This window comes from Sebastes umbrosus, chromosome 4 (assembly GCF_015220745.1).
Source record: "Sebastes umbrosus isolate fSebUmb1 chromosome 4, fSebUmb1.pri, whole genome shotgun sequence".
Classification (NCBI taxonomy): Eukaryota; Metazoa; Chordata; class Actinopteri; order Perciformes; family Sebastidae; genus Sebastes; species Sebastes umbrosus.
In genome coordinates this window covers 14167762-14189485 of record NC_051272.1, presented here as the reverse complement: position 1 = coordinate 14189485, position 21724 = coordinate 14167762, and the positions used below count along the sequence as shown (strand labels likewise).

The window sequence follows — 21724 nt, the reverse complement described above, 5'->3', positions numbered from 1 at the left end:
TGTTAAAGACGTCTTTCAACATTTGCCAACGCACACTATGAATAGAGCATGTGTGTGTGAAAGTGGTGGTGAGATGTCGCTGTAGAGACAAATCTATCTACAATTAATATTTAGATTTTAGCTGAGATTTGCAGACGAACAGCAGGACAGACTGGACACAGAAGGACGAGCAGACAGCTGTTTGCTTGTTGTTATTTATTATGATGTCATCACAGCCTCTTTATTGCACGTATCATAAACACGGAACTATTGCTTTGATTGACCAGTTCCAGAGTTCAGCTTGAGCGCCGCTTCACGTCGCCGCAGAGATCTTGTCTTGTTTCAAAAGCCCAGAGGCCGAGGACACATTCTGCTGTATAAGCAGGGGGCTACAGCACAGAGACCTTTGTAGAGCACATGGCAGTTGGCAGAGGCTGAATAGAGGAGCAATGTCCGTAGTGGATGGCTATAGCTGCTTGAAAGGGATATTCATGAGTAAAGCCAATTAAAGAAGCTTCCACAGAGAGTTACTGGGTACATGAGATGATAAACTGAGTACAGTGGAGTGAGAAAGGTGATGCATTTTTCTTTACATGTGAGTCCCATTTTCATTTTCCCATCCACTCTCCAACTCCTTTATCTACCTTCCCCTTATATCCCTCCTCCCAAGGCCGCCTCGCTGGCATGTGCTGCAGTGGGCATCCAGATCTGAGTGCTTGAGTTTAAGTGTGGGCTACCAGTCTGTTGGTCTGGCTTTAGGTGGTCTTGGCTGAGCAGCAAGTTTCACACATGGAGTGGAGATGAGGTGGACACAAGGTGGCGGGAGGGAAAAGGTTCAAGGGGTGAGGTGGGTTGAGAGAGAGAGAGGGGGTCAGAGGAAGAGTGTGAGACTGTTGTCCGAGACTAGCCCCCTGGACTAAATGAGAAGAAAATCCGGGTTAAGTGCTCTATTTGTGCGGCCATTAAAAGCTGGGAGTAGGGTACTGGGACTCGCTGAGCCAAATCTCATCAGTCACTGCCAATTTGAATCACAACCAGCAACCAGCTTTCTATTCCTCTTCTTTCGCCCTCTCCTCACCCCTCCTCCTCCCACCCTCCTCTCCATGCAGACAAATAGACATTCCGGCAGCGGATGTGGCAGTGGTTGTCCATAGCAACCTGCTATGCGGGGTGTATCTTGTGGGAGCAGGACCACTGAGTGAATGGCTAAGCCTTCTGCTAACAAAGACCGTGAATCTCTGAGATGCTTTGAGCTTCCATAGAAGCGCTGTGACTTCTGGGCTGTGGGAGTGCTTTACATAATCCAGCAGCAGCTCCCCTCTGCTCTGCCACATCGCTCTCTCTCCTCCTGCTCTCTGCACCTAAACACACACACGCCCCAATGTAGGTCGGCTCGTCTTGGCGCATCCTCTAAAATTCTTTCAATCTATCATTCAGTGTGATAATCACAGGGTGCTGCTGGAAGACCGGCTGTGCAGAAGGTGTAGACCGGTCAAAAGATGAATGTTCAACAGTTCTGCCTCTACCTACTGTATGGATTTGGAGAAACTACATCTAAAATGCTTGTCTGGGGGAAGCAATTAAGTGATTCTGATCACATATTTTTGTTAGAAATATCAAGTATAACAGTCACACTTTATTTTAGACAGCATATTTAACCATTTAAGATCAGTTTATTTATCCTAAATGCAATACATTCTCGCAAGAGAGGCCACTCTTTAAAATAAAACACGATGTAGCCTTGTGCTAAATTAGTCAACTAATTTAGGCTATTTAGATTTTCTTATAAAAAACTTTATTCATGTTTTTGTCATTTATTACCCCCTCCCCGTCTCATAACTGTCGCCCAGCAGAGAGTCTGTCCACAAACGGAGAGTTTGATGGGATGTTTTGATAAATGTTCTGCATGTTCTGCACATGAGTTCTACTCTAACATCCCTTTTGTTAGATGATAGGATCTGCCAGCAGCTGACATTGTGTGCTCTGCTTCCTCTCGTGAGCCTCTCTGGGACCGCCGAAGCCAGCTGCTCCACTGTGCCTCTCAACGTCAACACATTTAACACAGACATGTAAACTGCACACTTCAATGAGTCGACGAGTCAGTGACTTCATCTTAATGGTATATGAGCATTTCTCTTCCCCTTCCTTCTTTTATTGGAGCCGCTAAAGATGTAAAAAAATGTAAAGTAAAATCAGTGTGACGGGTGTCTATTAGAAACGTCCATTTCATGTTTGTTTTTTTAATCACAGACTGGAGAAAGAGGGGGGGTAGAGAAAGTCATTTCAACCTAAGGATTCCTCACATTTCAACACTTCAGGTAAACAATCAATGGCAGAAGGCTTGCTAGGGAATGAAACTAACTGGCATTGTGTTGCCCTGAAACATCTATACTGGGGTCACCTTTACATTTACCAAACAATGATTTGCAGCTGGCAATGTAAAACTGATCTCTTTTCAACCTCTATCAAACATACATTAAGGCACATAGCCATATTCAAAACATCACCACGTACTGTATCTATGGGGCACGAAAAACAAAAGCTACCACTCCCCTGTAGTTGGAAAAATTCAACATGTGTTCAGCAAAGCAGACTTGTTTGCCTCCATTAGTGTTTGAGTCATTTCAGCACAAATTCATAATTACCGGGTGAGACGCCAATTTGTGTTTTGTTGACAGAACTATCGCAGCGCTGTCTGTGTTGACAGTTTTGAGGCAGAAGAAATGCATTTGATGTACTATATCTTTTCAGGCCTGTTATTAGTTGTTATTAGCAATCCATTACAGCAATCCTCTGAAGAAAGCAGGCAGTTTGAGAGTGGGAGTGAGCATACTGTTGCCTTGGTGAACACATGTCTGGAACTATGGCCGTTTAGATAAAGGGATTCCATGATTAGAAATAGAAAAATTAACATTTGTATCAAAAGCAAAACATATTTTTCCTGCAAAAACGGCTACAATGGGTTCTTTATACGGATCTAGGCTGCGAAGAAAATCTATCAAGATGTGAAAAGATGAAACTGAAAGGTGTGTTCTGGCACAGTGTGACTGCAAGTCGATGAGTTTGGCGGGTTTTTGTACATGTCCGTTCCAGCCATCATATACCGTCCAGTTTATGTCCACATTCATTCTAGGGTTACAAGACTGTCAACATTGTGCTGTTTGAACCATCAGTAGTATAATATACAAATGTACAGATACACAATAGAAATGCATACATAATTGGTTATTACAATGAGACCTACAAAAAAGCATGAGAATAAAAAGTCCGTGGGATATTGCAGGTGAGGCAAGCAGAGCCACAAATGTGCATCCAGACTGAGAGACACACGCCCTCCTACCATGATAAAGCGCATGTCTATTTACACCGCGTCATAACAAAGCTATCAAAAACAAAGGCTCCAAAAATTTCTCCTAAAAACTTTTTTTGTTCTTTTGTTTCTCTACTTACAACAATGTCGATTCCATGTATGTACATCCCTAGAAAATAATTTAATTATAGTTACACACTTTCTACATTTTTGAAACGATACAGTTCTAGTCCACGAGGAAGGTCGTTTGTTTGTTTGTTTGTTTGTTTGTTTGTTTGTTTGTTTGTGCATGTATTTGTGTGTGTGTGTACATATGTGTATGTGAGTGTGTATAGTGTGTGAATGAGGTGGGGAATGATGGTTGAGGGGGATAATGTTCATGGATTGGCTAACAGTCGCAGGGGCAGATTTAGAGAGTGGACTGGACGTGGTCACAGAGAGGACGTAGTGGAGTCGACAATCTCTCTCCCGTTGCACACGGTTGGGACGTGGTGGGTGCTGACAGAAGCTAGAAAAAGAGAGAGAGAGCGAGAAAGGAGAAGATAATTGCATAGAAAGACAGAAATCAAGCGTTCTTAGACATTAGATTTGTGCATATAATCGTTCATAACAGCCTTCCTGAGTTGAGTTTTGCCCCCATATGCTAAAACTAGCAAAAAAAGCAATATATTTATCACATTATGCCATTACGTTTGACCTGAAATCACATTCAGGACAAAAAAATATTGAATAATCATAATAGTGTTTGAGTTCTAGACACAAGTGTAGAAAAAGCATTGACCTTATAGGCAAATTAAATGAATGACATCAGTGGTGGTGTAAATGCAGACTTAATCCAATGGTAATAAATATACTATCACTGCCAATTTACAAGTCATTTGGAAAAACTTGCGTGAAATTGCACCCAACCCTTTAATTACTGTTTTTGTGAAGCCTATTTAGTAGCGTGGAATATGCTAAAATTCCAGTCATTTCTTAGGGACACACTTCTTTCTCATTGCACTGCTCAACACTACAGCTCTGTCAGCAGGATGCCATTCTTTGCAGTCTATAACTGGCTTACGATTAGCGCTGCCCTCTCTTAGTCAATTAGTCGACTTAGATTTCTTTCTAATTAATCTTTTTTTTATTCTTTTTTTTACATGCTGAATGACTTATTTCCAAGAAACTTATGAGCACATCTCTGGTAAACACAAGATTTAAAGTGGTGCTTTTGTGTGATTCTTTGTGGAGAAATTCAGTTTTACAGATCTGGCCATTAAATCAACTAATCGATTAGTCGGCAAAATCGTATGAGTGTTAGTCGGTGAAGAATTTCTTTGGTTGAGAACAGCCCTGCTTACGATTGAAACTGTCAATCATGCATTACCGTAAAGGTAAAGCTGGGAACACACCAAGCCGACATCAAAGAACTGGTGGCGACGAAGGCCACCAGTTGCGTCGACTTTGTCTTGGTCAAAAAGTTGCACTCGAACACAACGCAGAGGCTACAGTCGACGGCCAACTACCACGTACGTTCTGCGCCTGTGTGAGATGAACTCCACACCAGCAGGTCGTGGTAGTCTGTATTTGTCATTCAAAAAGGGGAAACCGGAAGACCGAAGACAGCAGATATACAAGCTGTTGTTCTGATATGTACATAAAACAAAACGGCGTTTGCCAACCATTTTCACACCACTCTGACTCACCACTTAGCTTCATTCCAGACGGCCATGTCGTTGTGAAAATATCCGTGTGTTGGAATCATCAGATGATATGAAGATGAAAAATGAGAAGAGCCTTCTGTGTTTTCGTCTTGACTTTACTCGTTGGCTTGATTTCCTCGTGTCCGTTTCTCTTCTCGTGCACTGATTCGTTTAAACTGAACAGCCAATCAGAGTGATTCCTCTCACCGCTGAGCTCCGCCACCGATTCAACATGCTGAATCGGCCGAAAAAACTCTGACACGGGCAGACTAGAACCGACAGTGCGGGACCCACCGAAAAACTAGGCCGACAGACGCTCATCGACGGCCCCAAATTGTCCGACGGGAAAACAAACCCCTACATAGTTTATAAATCAAGATTTTCTACCTCCTATAGCAAAAGTGGAACACAGGGCTGTCCGTTGTGCTGAAATATTGAACACTGAAAACACCCATTTGACAGAATAATAAAAGAGCAAGAGAGTGCTGCTCTAAACCCCTGTCTCTTTAAAAATGAGGTAACTGCATGTAACTTACCGTGTGATGCGTATGTGGCGGCAGCCCCACTGACACTGAAGCGATTGAGGTTAAGCCTGTGGCTGGCCACATTCTTCTGGGGCTGGAACATGATGATATGGACCTTCGGAGCAAACATGCAACCCAGGACCACGAAGCCACTCAGACTGACCGAGATACACATGGTAGTGGTCTGAACCTGCAGAGAAAAGAAGACGGGACAGTAATTAGTAGCCTGACTTTGATGGATACATCTTATGCTAATGTAGTACAAAGTAATTGCTGTTAAGCGCTAATTTGATGATAATAATCTGTAATAAGGAACATTTTTCAAAGGCACTTTTTGAACGAGTATTACAAAGGGCTTAACAGAAAATAAAACATTGATAGATAAATTTAAAGCGTAAAAAATGCCTAAAGTAATAAACCAATCTGTATATGTAAACAGAGCCAATGAGGCCTGTAAAGAGGGAGCATAACTATTTATTGGCAGACTCTGTTACCTTGCAACAGTTCAGAGGATAACAATTACAGGATGGATCAATAAAAGACTTCATCAACGGAGACCACAGAGGCCAAAGTTAACAGTATATCAATGGTAGCTTAAACTTCATTCTCTGTGATTTATTGTACAAAATCAATACTAAATACAATCTTAGGTATCATGCCGGCTGTATACGTCTAACTTTGTGTGGCAGCAGGGTTCAATAACAGCAACTCAGTAGAATCCCAGAACTGTACAGAGAAGCACATTAGTAATCAACCCTTCAACATCTCCTCTGTATATACTCATGTGTGTGTATGAGTGGGTGGTTGGGTATGTTGGTGATGTTGTGCCTCTACCTGACTAATCTTAAAGTCAGATTACAAGGCCAAAGAAATGCTTATTTCCAGAGAGAGAGAGAGAGAGAGAGAGAGAGAGAGAGAGGAGGGGGTAGTGAGAAAAAGTGAGGTGTTTTTTATAGGGATCAAATGAGCAGCCTTGGCATCAGCACTCCTCTCTTATGCCCTTTGATACAGTGCACAGTGTATGTGTGTGTATGTGTTTGTGGAAGCGTGTGCTTAAGGTGTATGTGTGTGTGTGTGCTTAAGATTTGTATGGATCAGGTGAACACTCACTCACTCCCCTTTGCCGTTAAATTTGAACATGTGTCAGCAGTTTGACGGAGCCTGTCGGTTTGTCATGCCAACACTGCAGAGCTGGGACGTTTGCCAGCGGGATTAGAAATTGTTTAAGTTGCCACTACATCTGCGTCGTCACTGTTTTGTGACCTGTGTGCTTGTATGTTAATATTATACCCCCCCCCCCCCCCCCCCCCCCCCCCCCCCCCTCCTGTTTGAGGACAAAAACGTGTCCCCAGAAGGTAAATCAATATAATTTGGGGGTTAAAGCCTTAGTTCTTCTGTCTGATTAGACTTCTGCTCAGGTTGAAGGTGGGCCAGATCTTTGATGGGAATTTATCAGCTCACAAATCTTCACCTACCAATAAAAATGATGAAGGTGTAATTTGTCCCGCCCCAACAGGTTCAACAAAGCTAACAGGAGAATCGGGAAGATGTCCCTCAATTAATCTATAGACGCCCACACATCAGCCAGATTAACTGAAAACACCTGTGTGGGTGTTCCGAGGCTTTAAAAGAATAATTTGACATTTTGGGAAATACTCTTTCTTGCTGAGAGTTAGATGAGAAGATTGATAACACTCTCTGTACAGTATAAGTGACAGCCAGCAGCCGACTAAGGGCCTTTGCACACTGTGGGTGTGATGAAAATGCAGGATACTCACCTGTGGATATTTCGCATCAAAGCTATTCATATGGGCAGAGATGCGATTTTGCTACACTTGCAACACTTTTTCAATAAAAGGTTCAAATAGATTTTCGCAGGCAGAGGACCAACTACAGAGATCCTATTGACCTAGAGCAGCGTCTGGCAGTCTCATTGTATAGCCTAAACTCCTGTAAGCTATTTTAGTTTCCTTTTAGCAAAATGCTCTGTGTGAATTCTCCTCTGGTAAACAGTTACGCAGTGTATAATGTATGTCTAGGGCTTTTTATTGTGAAAGCTAAGAACGGAAGGAGTGGATATGGTATGCGCTGCCTTTGTCAAGGTTGGAAGGAGTAAAAAAGTTTGTCTTGGTTCGGACTACGGAGCCTCCGTGTTGTTTCACACTACAGTGTACACATTGAATATAGAGTGCTCCAGGAATGAGTCCTAAAACAGAGCCAAGCTACCTGTTTCCGATCTTTATGCTAAGTTAACCTACTGGTATCAATCTTCTCATCCAACTCTTGATAAGAAAGCGAATAAATGCCTAAATGTTGAACTTCCATTAAGATTAGGGTTACATTTAGTTGGGTTGTGGTGTAGTAGTAATGGTTAGGATCAGGGTTACTCAACAGGAAATTAATGTACTGTAGGTCAATGCAATGTCCCCCTAACAGGCAGACAAGTATTTGTGCGTGTGTGTTCGAGAAGATACCCTGTAGTCACTGGATGTAACATAGAAGATGGGAAGAAAGGCCAGCCAGATTATGCAGGTGGTGTACATGGTGAATCCAATAAACTTGGCCTCGTTGAAGTTCTCAGGGCACTTCCTGGTCTTGAAGGCATACCTAGAGGGAGAGAATCACATTTCTGATACCTACTCTACTGAAATGGTTGTTGCTATGAAAACAAAACTTTGTAAACTGAACTATCATGGCAAATCAAACCAGCAATGACACACTTACACAGTACACAGGATGACCAGGAGCACATCATATCCCAGTGACAGCAGCATGCTGGAGTCGCGTACGTTACACTTGAGGATGACTGTCTGCCGTCGCTCTGGCAACGTGAAGCGCCGTGTCCCGGGAACTTCCAGCAGCAGCCACACCGACACCATCACCAACTGGACGGAGATAAAACTCAGACAGATGAACACCTGAAAAAGAAGGGAGGAGAGGAGCGTGAGGTCATCAAGGTCCACCGTCTGTCCGTCCATCCGTCCGTCTGACTGATGCAGATGGATGGTGATGATGCTGCAATCACTCACCTGAGAGGACGGGCTAATGAAGCGTGGCCTCACCGCACCCGCTCCGTCTTTCACGCCATTGAAAATCCTGGCGATTCTGTTAGTTTTGGTGAGGAGGGCGGAGTAGCACACAGCGAACGACGTGCCCAGGCCGAGGCGCCGCAGGGCACAGATGGCGGGAGAGGGTTTGGCCAAGAAGAGGAAAGTCAGGGCGTAGGACATGAAGACTCCCGAGAGGAGGATGTAACATAGCTCTCTGCCTGAAGCTTTCACCAGCGGTGTGTGGTTGTGTCGGATAAACACCCAGAACACCAGACCGGTGCACATGAACCTGTGGACAGGAGGGAAGTCATGCAGCCAAACAGACAAGCAGTTTCATGAAGTTACAGTTTTGATAGGTGCTTATATGCTATTACACAAGTAGGGCTGAGCTTTAACAAAATATATTACTAATAATCAGAAAATCTTATAAGCATCATATCATAATATGGTATGGAAAAGCATAAGTAAATTGACCGTTTGCTAAGCCCCCCCCCCCCTTAGTTACTGTTGCTACGTCTGTCAAGCTTTCCTTTCTCACTTGGCACATATGCAGTTTAGTGGAGGCACATTTACCACTCAAATTTCGTAGCAATTTTTGAAACTGTGGGTCTTTGACTTCAGACAGGTAGGCAAAAGCTGGCTTTTCATTTCCAGCTGACGACCGTTGATTTGACTGAAATAACAACAGTCACTGGCAGATTTCATCAGCTGTGGCTAGCTGGGAAATTAAGACAATATTAGCTATATGAGTTGGTTGAAAAAGCTGAATTTTTTATGTTTTCAGCTGACTAGATTTAAAACAATAATCTTGTGAAAGGGATCTTAAATATACATGTGATGGCTATGTACACGATATCATGCTAACAGACTTAAGGGCTTTTCACATGCTGCGTTTTTGTGTGCCTTCAAATCCATTGTTGTCAATGTCGATGCACGGCAGGCATGCTCAAACGCGGGACTGATGGCGTCATGACGCACAAGTGTTCCCAAGCGGCTATTTTTCATGACGCGATGGCTACGCCTCGAGATAAAAGCAGATATCTTTTCTATCTTCTGAAAATATCAGTCTATGCTAAATATATGGAGGAGAAGTTAATCATTTTAGTGGAGGGCTACTCAGAGCTTTACATCTGTTCCAACAGACTATTTTACTTTCTTCACCTTTTCCGTCCAAGAACATCACAACATCTGGTTGAAACTTGACACAGAGAAATCGAGCAAGCTACTGTGAGGGATTGATTGTGCTGGAAATCCATTTATCTTTGTTTTGAGTTTAGTTTAGTCAGTGAGGCTTACTGATAAATTGCTGCAACTTCATCATTATCATCATCATCGCAGTACGCAGGTTTTGGTTGCTTAGTAACAGCAGGCGCGACAGGAGCGCAACCTCACAAGCACCTTGGATAAAAGGATGAAAGCGGCACGGCTGGCATTTTCCACTAGTTTTTAGATGCCCCTTTAAGCTGCAAGTCCCAGGCAAAAAGTCAACATCTTCACCAACTGATAATACACATGCTGTAGAAAACATGCAAATAAAGGAGCAGCATTGTTGTTGTATTGCAGTTTAAAGCTATATAGTCCTAGTATTGTAAGTATGATGAGGAAAAATGTGTAATGAGACTTTTATTCAATATTTATGTTACAAGAGGAAAGGCTTTTAGGATCAGGACTAACTGATTTGTTTGGCAAACTTAATGACATATTGGGTAACACTGACTGGGGTTGCTGAAGTGCAGTGTTGTAGTACTCTAGATCGGTCTTGGTCTCGAGACCAGTCTCATGACCACTTTTTGAATACTCGGTCTCATCTCGGAATGGACCGCATTTTTACTCGATCTCGTCTCGGTCTCAGACAAAGACGACTCTGGATTTTATTTCAAAACCGACCAAGAACTGTGTGGATATCACTAAATTGCCTGTGCATTGTCTGATTTATTTGTTAACATCCTTTCTGTGATTGCTCATAGACAACAAAGGAAAGAGGAATCTTCATTTGTTTTCTGTGGGTGTTTTTATGGGAATGTGGATCCTTCAGATCAATTTGAGGAGTGCCTCAGTGGTTCGCATGTTCCACATTTTATCATAAGTGTGTCATGCAGTGTGGGACTCGCACTACTCTGGTCTTGGTCTTGACTTGGTCTTGCCCTGCCTTGGTCTTGGTGTTGACTTGGTCTCAACCCCTCAAAGTCTTGGTCTTGTCTCGGTCTTGACACACTCTAGTCTCGGTCATGACTTGGTCTCCGTTTAGGTGGTCTTCTTGACTACAACACTGCTGGGGTCAGAACATCCCCAAATCCAATAAAAAGCCAAACAGAGTTGGTAACGTTATCTTAAACTCTAATGGCTTCCAGGACCAACTTCCACATAGTGGGGAAATACTATACAGCTGGTCATGATAAAAACGTAACCTGTAAAGCCACAAACTAATGTAGTAAGCTAATAATGTGCTCATTGGTTTTGAAAGTATGAAAGTAACACTCTGTTACTGTAGGGAGTAAACTAGTTAGCTGGACGTGCTAAAAGTTGCAGCTTACGTTTAAGTAGATGAGAACACTGTTCAATCCGTTTCTTATACTTTTGCTCTTGGTTTTGGAAAGGCAAGAAAAAATGCCACCCTGCAACTCTTTTTAAAAGCAGAGTATTGCTCTTATTGACAGGCGTGCCGTTACGGTTGCAAAGCTTTGATTGGACAATCACTGCTCAGGGGAAGGGTTTAGCGAAAGGTCAACTCCAGGACCAGTCATGTTGACAGCCCTTTGTCACTCACCCTACACAAGCGATGGTAATTGGACCGATGGCCCAGGCATCCTCCCACATAATGTAGTCCTCAGGAAGGTCGTAACAGGACGTCAGTTCATCAGTGGGCCACTGGCCAGGAGCACAGGGCGCGCAGGTGAACTCATCAGCCAGGTATTCATGAGGCTCGCAGGCTGTACAGATCCAGCAGCAGTACTCACCTGGGAAACAGGAATACGAACAGCAGAATGTGATTTTTCAAAAGGCACTGCTGCTCAGTACGGTATGTCACTGTGATAAGAAAAAGAACATTGTTGAAATTCAGTCTCCTACCTGCCTGCATTTTCTTCATCTCATTGCGTTCACATGGGTCGCTGCACTGCGAGGTGGGCACCACTTCTCTGGGCCAGTGAATCAGATCGTTGCTCAGAGTCAAACTTTCGGCCCAGTCACCTACCGGCACGTAACCGTAACGATCGGCAGAGCGCTGGTAGCTGAAGATGTTGTATCGGCCCACGCCGTCCCCCTGGGAATCAAATTTCACTACTGTCTCACTGCCTGGAGGAGAGAAAGGGGCTGCAGGGGGTGAGAGGAGACAAAAGAGCGGGAAAGAAAGTGATAAGACGAGTGGAAAAAGGAGATTAAAGCTAAACAATCATCCCATTGATGTCTCATTGATGCCTCTTAAAAGCAACAGCGAGGACGGAGACAATAAGCCATGGTCAGTTAAGCCTTAGGAGTCCAGAACTGACAGTGAAGGGCATTACAATGGTGTTTTCATTACTGAAGACCAGCCAGTTACCAAAGTATTTGCTAAGAGGCTATAAATGCCCGGTATGCTTGGTGATGTCTGTGTGTATCAACGGCCTCCCATCCTTCCCTGAGGTCACATAGGGACAAAAACGCCGCTCCAAATTCCAATCTGACAAAGTTTATTACCAGATGCATCATTAACAAACTGCCTATAAAGTCATATAGGCATGAAGGCAGGACTGAATCCCTGGGCAGTGCTATGGCTACTACCCACACATTGATAGAATTAGCCTCTGGGTCTCTTATGTGAGGGAGGTACACTGCTGAAACTGCCAAATTGGTTTGTATACAAGTTGTTATGAAAGGATTACCATCTACCCTGAGGATGTGGGAACAGAAGAGATTGTAAAATTGGCAGGATGCTGAAACCATTAAAAAAAAAAAACAAGGAGAGAAGTGGCTATAGACTGGGAAAAATCAGTAACTTCTTGATGTGTTGCAGGCAGTGTTGGACCTGACAGGGCTGACACTTGGTCGTTCTGACACAGACAAAGTGCGTGTCACTCGTACGGTGCCACTTCTGTCCTTACAGCGGAGCAATCAACTCTGTGCTGCTGACACACTGTACAGAGCTGAGTGTTATACGCCGCTGCCTCCCCTGTCAAATGATGATGTAGCTTGGTTTATAAAGCATCGCTCCTCAACGTATAACAAGGCTCTCTGTCTTCAGTGCACAGCAGCATTGATGATACTGTGCTGCCTTCCTCATATCTCTGTGTCATTGGGTAACTGAAGAAATCACCGGCCAAACGTACAGCTTGGGATCAGCGGAATGAATCAAAACACAGATTGTGTGAGGATGTGCGCGCACACACGCCCGTGGAAGCTCCATTAGGTTTTACTTTACAGTTTGATGGTTAAGGTATTGCTCTGAGCGCTGTGGGAGGCTGTGCTGACAGAACCAAAGCTCTGACCCTGCTGTTAGTGGCATATGTGTGCGTGCGTGCACGCAACACTGACGAGGGCTAAAGCTGTGCTATTGTTGTGGAAGCTCAGTGTGCTCGGAGAAGAATGGCGTGTCAGATGGCAGCAGAGGGGGTTAGGGTTTATGAAATCCATAAATCACAGAGACAGCACAACCCTCTATCTTTCTCCTCTCTCTCTGTCACAGGAAATTCTAAGTGTCAAGTCTTCTTTGGATTTTGGGGCTAAATGTTTAGGTGACAGCTAAATGAAAATGATTTCAATAAGATGGCGATAATATCTTCAGACGAAGAAGAGATATGAATCCATTATATTGCAAGTTGGCAGGTAATAAAGTCTGCTAATAACAGTGAGCAATAAGACAAGCCGTGCCTCCTCCTCTCAGACGCCCATACACACCCACAGAAACACTTTGCCACAAGCTAATTATCATAACTGCACCTTATTAGGACCTTAGATGTGTGCTGAAGCCTAATTAGCTGTATGTGGTAATTACGTGTAATACAGACTAAAGAGATAACGGCATTAGCCTACAGACCCATTTGAGGGCGCCGTATTGTCCTTGACTTCACTCCAACAGCTCACATTCAGGGAGCAATAGACTCAGAGGACTGGTGATTCCTCCCTAGAACCAACACCAGCGACCTTGCTGACGTGACAGAGCAGCTTATCAGAAAAAGTGGACGAGGGTGCAAGTTAGAGCCGGCGAAGGCCACCCAGACTCCTCTGGTGACTGCAGAGAGCTGAGACAGGCAGCCCAGGTCCTTGACTGATGGACACAACTCTCTTCCGTCAGCACTGTCCTGGGATAAATTAAAAAATCCCGAGAGCTCAGAGTTCCAGCGGCCGAACGATTTTGGTTGTGTCCAAACAAGACAAAGAGTCTACAGCCTTGCAGCAATGTTAGGCTGTACTTGGGCATGTCAACATGCTCGCAATGACAATTCTAATGCGCTGATGTTTAACAGGTATAATGTTTATCATGTTCATCATCTTAGTTTAGCTGGTTAGCATGTTAACACTTGCTAATTTGCACCAAACACAAAGTACAGCTGACGCTAATGAATTTAAGTAGTTTTGCAGGTATTTGGTCATAAAGCAAAGTATGAAAATCATGATTGTGCTAGATTAAGTTAAAATAAAAGTCATCCTGAGGGGAACATGAATGTCTGTACCAGGCGGCAACCTCTGGTTCTGAAGAGTGAAGCCAATGTGGAAGTGCCTTAAACTTGCATTCGTTCTAATAGCCAGCAGGGGGCGACTCCTCTAGTTGCTAAAAGAAGTCAGATTGTATAGAAGTGTAGGAGAAAATGAGCCTACTTCTCACTTGATTTATTACCTCAGTAAACATTGTAAACATGAGTTTATGGTCTCAATTGCTAGTTTCAAATCTTCTTCAATACAGCATGATGTCCATTTAGTGAATTATGGTCCCAGTTAGAGTCAAAGTAGACCATAAAGTTAGTAAGTAAAGCTTTATTTATATAGCACCTTTTAAAACACACTGTTACAAAGTGCTTCACACACAAATGAAACATCAAACAATGATAAAAACAATGAAAAATTACAATATGAAACACAGAAACAATGAGAGACAGATCAAACTAAAACAGACAAACACACATGTGGATGAGGCCTATAGAAAGGCTTGCCTATAAAGATGGGTTTTTAGAGGCTGCTGGAAACAGTCCAGAGATTCAGCAGCTCTAATAATAAAGCAGGGGATGCTTCAGGGCGTGGCTACCTTGTGATGAACAGGTCGCTACCATGGCGTTGTCCGGTCTGGGAGTTGTCCGTGTTTTCGTTTTACAACTTTAAACCTTTCACAGTATAGATTCAGTTCATGAAAGTTAATTGCGTTCGGTTGTGCTCCACCCTCTCGTGTCACTTCTGGTTGTAAAAAAACAAGATGGTGACAGCCAAAAACGAAAATGCGATGGCCAAACTGCCAAACTTGAGGCGTCAAAACGGCAGTCCACAAACCAATGGGTGACGTCTCGATGACTGTCCACTTCTTATATACCTTCGATGGTTTGTACCAAATTTGATGACCATTCATCCAACAGTTCGCACAAGAGGAAAAGTCAGGAGATCACCAAAGCCATTAGACTTTAACTATGTATGTCTGTGCAAAATTTGGCGCCATTCCATCGGTAGATGCTTAGACATTTCACAGGATAAGTGAAAAATTTGACCTCATGGTGGCGCTACATGAAAAACCAGAGGATCGACAAATTAAGTAGGATTCATTCTCTGGGATCCCTGAATGTCTAAACAAAATGTCATAACAATCCATCCAATAGGAGTTGAGATATTTCAGTCAGACAGACTGACATTGCCGTCCATACAGCCATGCCTCTAGCATAACTAAAGCATTTGAATTTCGTCAGATGCACAATAGACAAGTAGTGGGCAGAGCAGCTGAAAGGAAGTTTGTCCCTCAGCTACCTTTTCTACGGCGTGTTTCTGTGTGATGTAACTTTGATGAACCGTGAACTGAACCAATTTCATCATTTGAAGAACTGAATGAGGTGACTGCTTCCTAACAGCAGCTTGTGGGCTTTCTTGCAGTGTCTCAACACACACTATAACTCAACTTCAGCCTTGAAACAGCGATGATTGATGATTCTGTGTGACCTCGTCCTTACAGTACTTCCCAGTGGCCCAGTCCAGTCCAGCTGAGACCCACAGCAGGCTCGGCCCTCAGCACTACTCGCAGCTTTGAGTGACTTCCCGTGCCTGCGAGGTGTCGCCAGCATCCAAACGCTGAACATGCCTTCTCAGCGACATTCTCCCGAAACCATTCACGAGTTTTTAGACTCAACAAAACAAAGTGCCCTTTGCGCAGACCAACTGTGAATAAAGGCCTGCTGCTGTTTATCTGAGAGGATTCATTGCATTGTCAACCAAAATCTGCCCTGAATGCAATGAATCAAACAGCTGGGGCCACAGAATGTAAAAACATAACAGTACAAAAAAAAGCAAATAAAGTTAGGTGAGACAAACTGTGGTTATAACGCAGACTAACTAGATCCCTCATTTTTGTGAGACACTTTTTTAGCATTCCCGCTTACTCAAGAAACACCTTATTATTCTAGCTTAATTAGAAGCATGGTGAAAACAGGCTTTTCATTCAGAAGCTGTGAAATTAATTATGTTCTCGGCCATGTTGGGCTAAAGCGAAGCCCAAGGGGGATTGTGGGTATTAAAGGCAGGCAGAGGGAGAAAGGAGGCAAAGGGGCTTGGGAGGAATAAGTAGGAATAAGTAATCTGGAAGTGGAGAGAGAGAGTGAGAGAGCGAGAGAGGTATAGAGAGGGCAAATCTTTTCTTTGTGTGAGTGTTTGACTAAAAATTCAAAAGCTGGCTGTTGATTAGTTGTTGTCTAGGGAATAGAGAATTGTATTTCCAAGTTTCAATTCACCTGAATCCCTGATTTACCCCAGATTCAAGCGTGACAAAGTAAACACTGCATATAGGTCCGTGCACAAATGCACACCTGTCCCAGGTAAAATATAAAGATACAACGGCTCTGCATGCTAACAGCAAAGAGTATAGAAGCAAAGAGACAAAACTCTTGTGCTTTTTTTGACAATAGCCTCTAGATGGCGCTGCGGTAGCACTTTGGACTGAAAATGCCAAGTTGAGTCCATAGCCATGGATGTTTAAAGAGACTTCTGTAAATCCAAGGATAATTTTTTCATTTTTAGGTAAATCAACTTCCCAATACGAACACTTAAATAGCCTTCATTTAAATCATTATGTCCTAAAAGTTGTCAAATTAATTAATAGCTGAATCCAGAGTTATTTATTTTGCATAATAAACGTGCATCAGACCCACAGGACTGCACCGCCCTGCATGTTCATATGACATATCCGGTTCTGCCAGCTTCCTGCTATCTGTATGTGGCTGTAATAATGGATATATTGGCTGCAATTCATCACTTTTATGATCTTATAATACACCCATGGGCTGTATGCTGTAAGCCTGTACCGTGGTGGATGTATTAATGTCTCTGTTCCAAAATAACTGGCGGTCAGTAGCTAGTAGTGCTAGTAGCGTGACAAACAGAATTGAATGTAGTTGTAGGCTTTTTACCAACACACAGGGCACAACCTCTTATGCATCCATGGCCTGTGGTCTATTGTACATCTATTTTGGAGGTCCTTGACATGAAAAAGATACTACGAGACTGCTCTCAAAATCTGTGTGCTGGATTTTTCTAAAGTCCATTTATGTCCATCGCTCACTTTATGCTCCTCTAGGAAGCAGCCAAGCAAAAAAGTTTAATAAATAAATAATAAATAGTTATAATTGTCTGCATATTTATAATATTTGTATTGATCAACGCAGGTAATTTCTTTGGAGACATTAAATATATGACAATAGAAATAGAAATACATTGTTTTACTTTGGTACGGCACTTTGTAGGCGGACGTTATACCGGCGTCCGGTGGTCACTTTCTGTCCAAAATGGCGGAGGCGTAGCTCTGCTGCTGGGTGCTGACGTTATATCGCAATAGAACGAACAATTGACTTTCACTTCTTAGCAATAGATGTTCTTTGCCAACGGTGTGACCGACCTTTCTTGTCCCTCTTTTTCTTTCTCCAGAGGATTAATGACCTTACACATCAGACACACATCCCTGAGCATATACAGATATGGACACAGGGATGCACTCACATGTCACAAACTCAAACTCACACACAGACAGATCACATTAGCTATATTTGTTCTCCCGGTAGATTCGGCCGCCGGGGACGGTGGCGCTGCCTGGGCCACGGACCAACAGGCCTCAGGGGAACAGATAGGGTGGAGAGAAGGAAGTCTAGAACAAGGGGGAGAAATGTATAGGAGGAAAGGTGCCGCAGCAGGGAGCTGAGAGCTTGACTGAAAGAAAGGTGGCGAGATAGAGGAGACAAAAGAAAGGAACGGCAGGCCAAAAGCAGGAGGTGCTGGAAGGGAGACAAGATAAGGGCAAAGAAAAGGAGGGAAGTGACAAGGGAGAAGAGGGAGAAGAATACGAGAGAGGAGATAGCAAGAGAGGAAAAGTAAGAAGCTGGCGTGACGGCAGCAGAGATATAGGTGGACGGAGGAAAGCCTTTAGACGGAGGAATCAATAGAGAAAAGGTGAAGGATGGATGGAGGGATGAGCAAAGTGAAGGAGTGGAGGAACAGACCGGCGCAGGGAGGCGGTGGAGGCAGGAGAGCAACCTTGTGAAGTCTGAGTGGGATGTGCTGTTTTTGAATGTAGAGAGAGAGAGAGGAGGACACTTTCTGGGTGAGAAAGAGAATGGAGACCCAAAGAGAGAGAAAGAGAGAGAGATGGAGTGATGAAGAGTGAGACGGAAAGACGGAGAGAGACAGAGAGTGACAGAGGCAGAGAGACGAGAGGAAAGAGTGTGAAGAGAAAAATGAGGGAGAGAAGGAGTGAAGGTTGTTCTCTAGCATCTAAACGTTGCAGTAAGCTCGCTGCTCAATATGGCCCTGAAGGCACACCGCCTCTGCTAACACAGACATATCACACACACACACACACACACACACGCACTCACACACACACACACACACACACACACACACACACACACACACACACACACACACACACATACACACAGGGGGAATATCACATCTATCACCACTATTTGAACAGAAGACTGCGTGCGTGTGCGTATATACTGATATGTTTGCTGCAGATCGGGGAGGTGGGTGGGTGGGAGTTGAATGATGGCTTTGAGAAGTGTGTGGGTTGGGGGTGTCTGCAATTTCATGCTGATAAAAAAAAACGAAAAAAAAAAAACATTTCAAGCTGCGTGCGTCTTTGTAAAAAAAAAAAGAAAAAAAAGCTGACTGTATGCGTCTCTTGCGTTGTGTGTTTTATGTTCGAAGTATGTAGCGAGGCCTCATAAAAAATGCGCAAATGTGCCCCTGTGTCTGTTACTAGATGGTAGGGAGCAGTTCCCAGGATCTACCAGATCACTTCAACAATTGGCAATAGTGTCGGCTTCATTACCATAGCAACTAGCGAGATGAGACTAGATGAAGAGAGCGGCATATGAAAACACACTCCTAACCACACAGCATACTGCCTCGGTGCACCACATACGCTGTGAGTATAACACACAACAAAAACAGCCTTATCGCAGTTAAAGACACAGTCCGCCGTGTTGTGATTGTAAAGTTAAGGACAGGGGATAGTCCTTTTGGGAAGTGAGATCAAACTTTGATGCAATGCAATGAGTGTATAATGAACATACATGTGTGTGTGTGAGAGGAGATGGCAGAGAGATAGGGAGCGCGGAACAGTGTTGGTTTTCCGTCTGCTACAGTTCAGACTGAGAGCACTGCGGATGGTGATGCTGCAGTATTTATACCCCACATTCAACCTCAACTCACCTCGGCTCCTTTCCTTACATACTGTAGATGGAAAGATGTATATGTAGAGCAGCGCGAGTGCGTCATTCTGGGGCTAAAAACCAACAACTCAACATGAACGCTGCCACAGTTCCCAGTTTAACTGTAAACCGCCACCTTCTACATCGTCCTCGTCGTCTTCTCAACGCAGATTCTTTGAATGCAGTTTTTTTTTTAACGATAAAGCTGTTTGCAATGCTGTCACCGCTGTCACTGACACTGAGCTGTAAAGAACTCAAGATCCTTGTACATGCTGTTACTCTCCTCGCAGAGCGCGCCTCATGGACATACATACATCAGTAGGGAGGGGGAGCGGGAGAGGGGAATGTAAGGGAGAAAGATGATCAGACAGAGAGATGTAGGGAAGACACAGTGGGATTCACACCTCCTCTCCTCTCCAACTTACTCCACACATTTTTAAACTTTCTATTTGTGAATCTGCATATCTGTTCCATCCCTCTCTGTATGCATCCTATAAGGGAGTGGTTATCATCTGTGGCAACCGGAGGCTGCGACTGCAATCGCCTTGACTATTTCCTCTCTCTCTCTCTCCTTCCCTCTCACACTCTTTCCTTCTTTCTGTCTCCCTCATCTCATGCAGAAATGCTCCAAGTCCTTTGATTTGTAGCAGAAATGAAGATGGGGAATTTCAAAGAGAATCCTCTTCTTCTGCTGACGCACGCTGTCCCACTCCGGCATTGCCTCAGTGCTCCCTTGTTCCTTCCCTCCTTCCCTCCTTATCTCATTTTCTGTCTTACTCCCTTTTTACCTTGCCCCAAAACTCTCTTTTTCTCATTTAAGTCTGCCTGTCAGTCTTATCTGTAAGCTTCCTTCCCCCCTCCCTCCATACGTGATGCCATTCTTTCGTCCTCCATCCATCCATCCCTCCTGCTCTCTCCCCAGCGTCTCGTGGCAAAGCTGCCGTGTTAGCGCTGTTTGTTGGGCTGTTTTGATGTCGGCTCCTGGTCACGGTTGGTGGAGGAATAAGCACCTCTAAACCTGTGTCAGTCCCCGAGACACAGCAGTTTATTTATAACGCTCCCTTTGTACGCCATCTGTCAGTCAAGCCAATCCTCTGTCTCTTCTCCCCCAAGTCTACAGAGACTGACAGACAGACAGGCAGCCCGCTATAGGAGCTATTATAACACACACAATCTCATTAGTTCAAGAGAGAAGAATATGGCTGACGGATTAACTGCAGCTCTCGTTCCTCAAAGCAACTTTGTAGTGTCGTATCAATTACGCATGGGTAATAGGTGTCAATGGCATGGCTGGCTCTGACAATACATAGCAATTAAGCGGATTTGTCTCGGTACTTTTTTATGTTCTGTGGAAGGACAACATCCCCAGTGTTGTTCATGAGAGGACTGTTAACTAGGCACAGCGCTCATATTCCTGTCGGTTTCTCGCTATCTCTCCCCAACTTCCTCTCCAAAATTCACTTCTTCTCACTCTCCATCCACCTTGAACATCTTATCTAGGACTCTCCACTCGCTCCAGCTCTCTTACCTGAGAAGCTGACATTAAGGATGTAATCCCTGTAGAGTCGGCGCCCATCCAGAGCCTTCATGCTGTCGCACAGCTTGGTGGTGTTGAAGCACAGGCTCCGTTGCATATAGTGGAGGGCGTGAGCCATGGCGTACACCGCGTTCACCACAAACATGATCTTGGACTCTGGTTCAAAGTTACTCTTGTCCATTGACAAGTCCATGTCACACGGCGGGAGAGACGTCTCTCCCAGTCCAACACCTCCACCGCCTCCTCCTCCTCCTGGTCCTCCTCCACCACCCAGAGAGCACTGGAACCGCTGCTCCCAGAATTCCCTGTACCAGGGATTACGATGGTTTTTGACCGGGTCCAGGCTGAGAAAGTAGCGGTTGAATTCTGGCACGGGATTGGCCGCCAGCTCAAGTGTGATGGCTCCTTCAGCGCTGACCTCATTTCCCTTGACAATGCTTTCCTGTGCACCCCAGCCGTCGCTGGCCACCCAGATGAAGGAGGTGTTAAGCCTGGCAGCTGCTGCCAACAGCTCCCTGGCATCGTCGCTGCGCAGGAAGAGGACGGCCACACGGGCATTCGGCTTCTGGAGGAGCTGACGGATCACAGCTTCATAGGACTTTTTAGCGTTCGAACGCCCCACCTGGACAGAAAGAGGACATTAACGTAATGACAGATGGACTGTAAACGTTACTCCCAAATAGGCTTGCGGTCCCTATTTGTGGTTATTTATCACCTGCGTCTCATGCACCTCCGTAGCAAATGAGATGAAAAATGTGACTGTGGAAG

The 21724-nt window shown here is 44.3% G+C and overlaps 1 protein-coding gene across 4 annotated transcripts in view; it reads right to left on the bottom strand.

The window, feature by feature from the left end:
* Positions 1–180: 180 nt before the first annotated feature.
* grm3 (glutamate receptor, metabotropic 3) overlaps positions 181–21724 on the bottom strand; it is a 46254-nt gene continuing 24710 nt past the window's right edge. For all 4 annotated transcript variants that reach the window (XM_037767353.1, XM_037767352.1, XM_037767351.1 and 1 more), the window contains 8 exons: positions 20948–21578; positions 11618–11860; positions 11316–11505; positions 8528–8837; positions 8223–8416; positions 7973–8105; positions 5511–5688; positions 181–3797 (listed from right to left, as the gene is read on the bottom strand). In XM_037767353.1, coding sequence (XP_037623281.1) covers positions 3721–3797; positions 5511–5688; positions 7973–8105; positions 8223–8416; positions 8528–8837; positions 11316–11505; positions 11618–11860; positions 20948–21578 — 1956 coding nt within the window. In that variant the 3' untranslated portion in view covers positions 181–3720. The remainder of the gene's footprint in view (positions 3798–5510; positions 5689–7972; positions 8106–8222; positions 8417–8527; positions 8838–11315; positions 11506–11617; positions 11861–20947; positions 21579–21724) is intronic.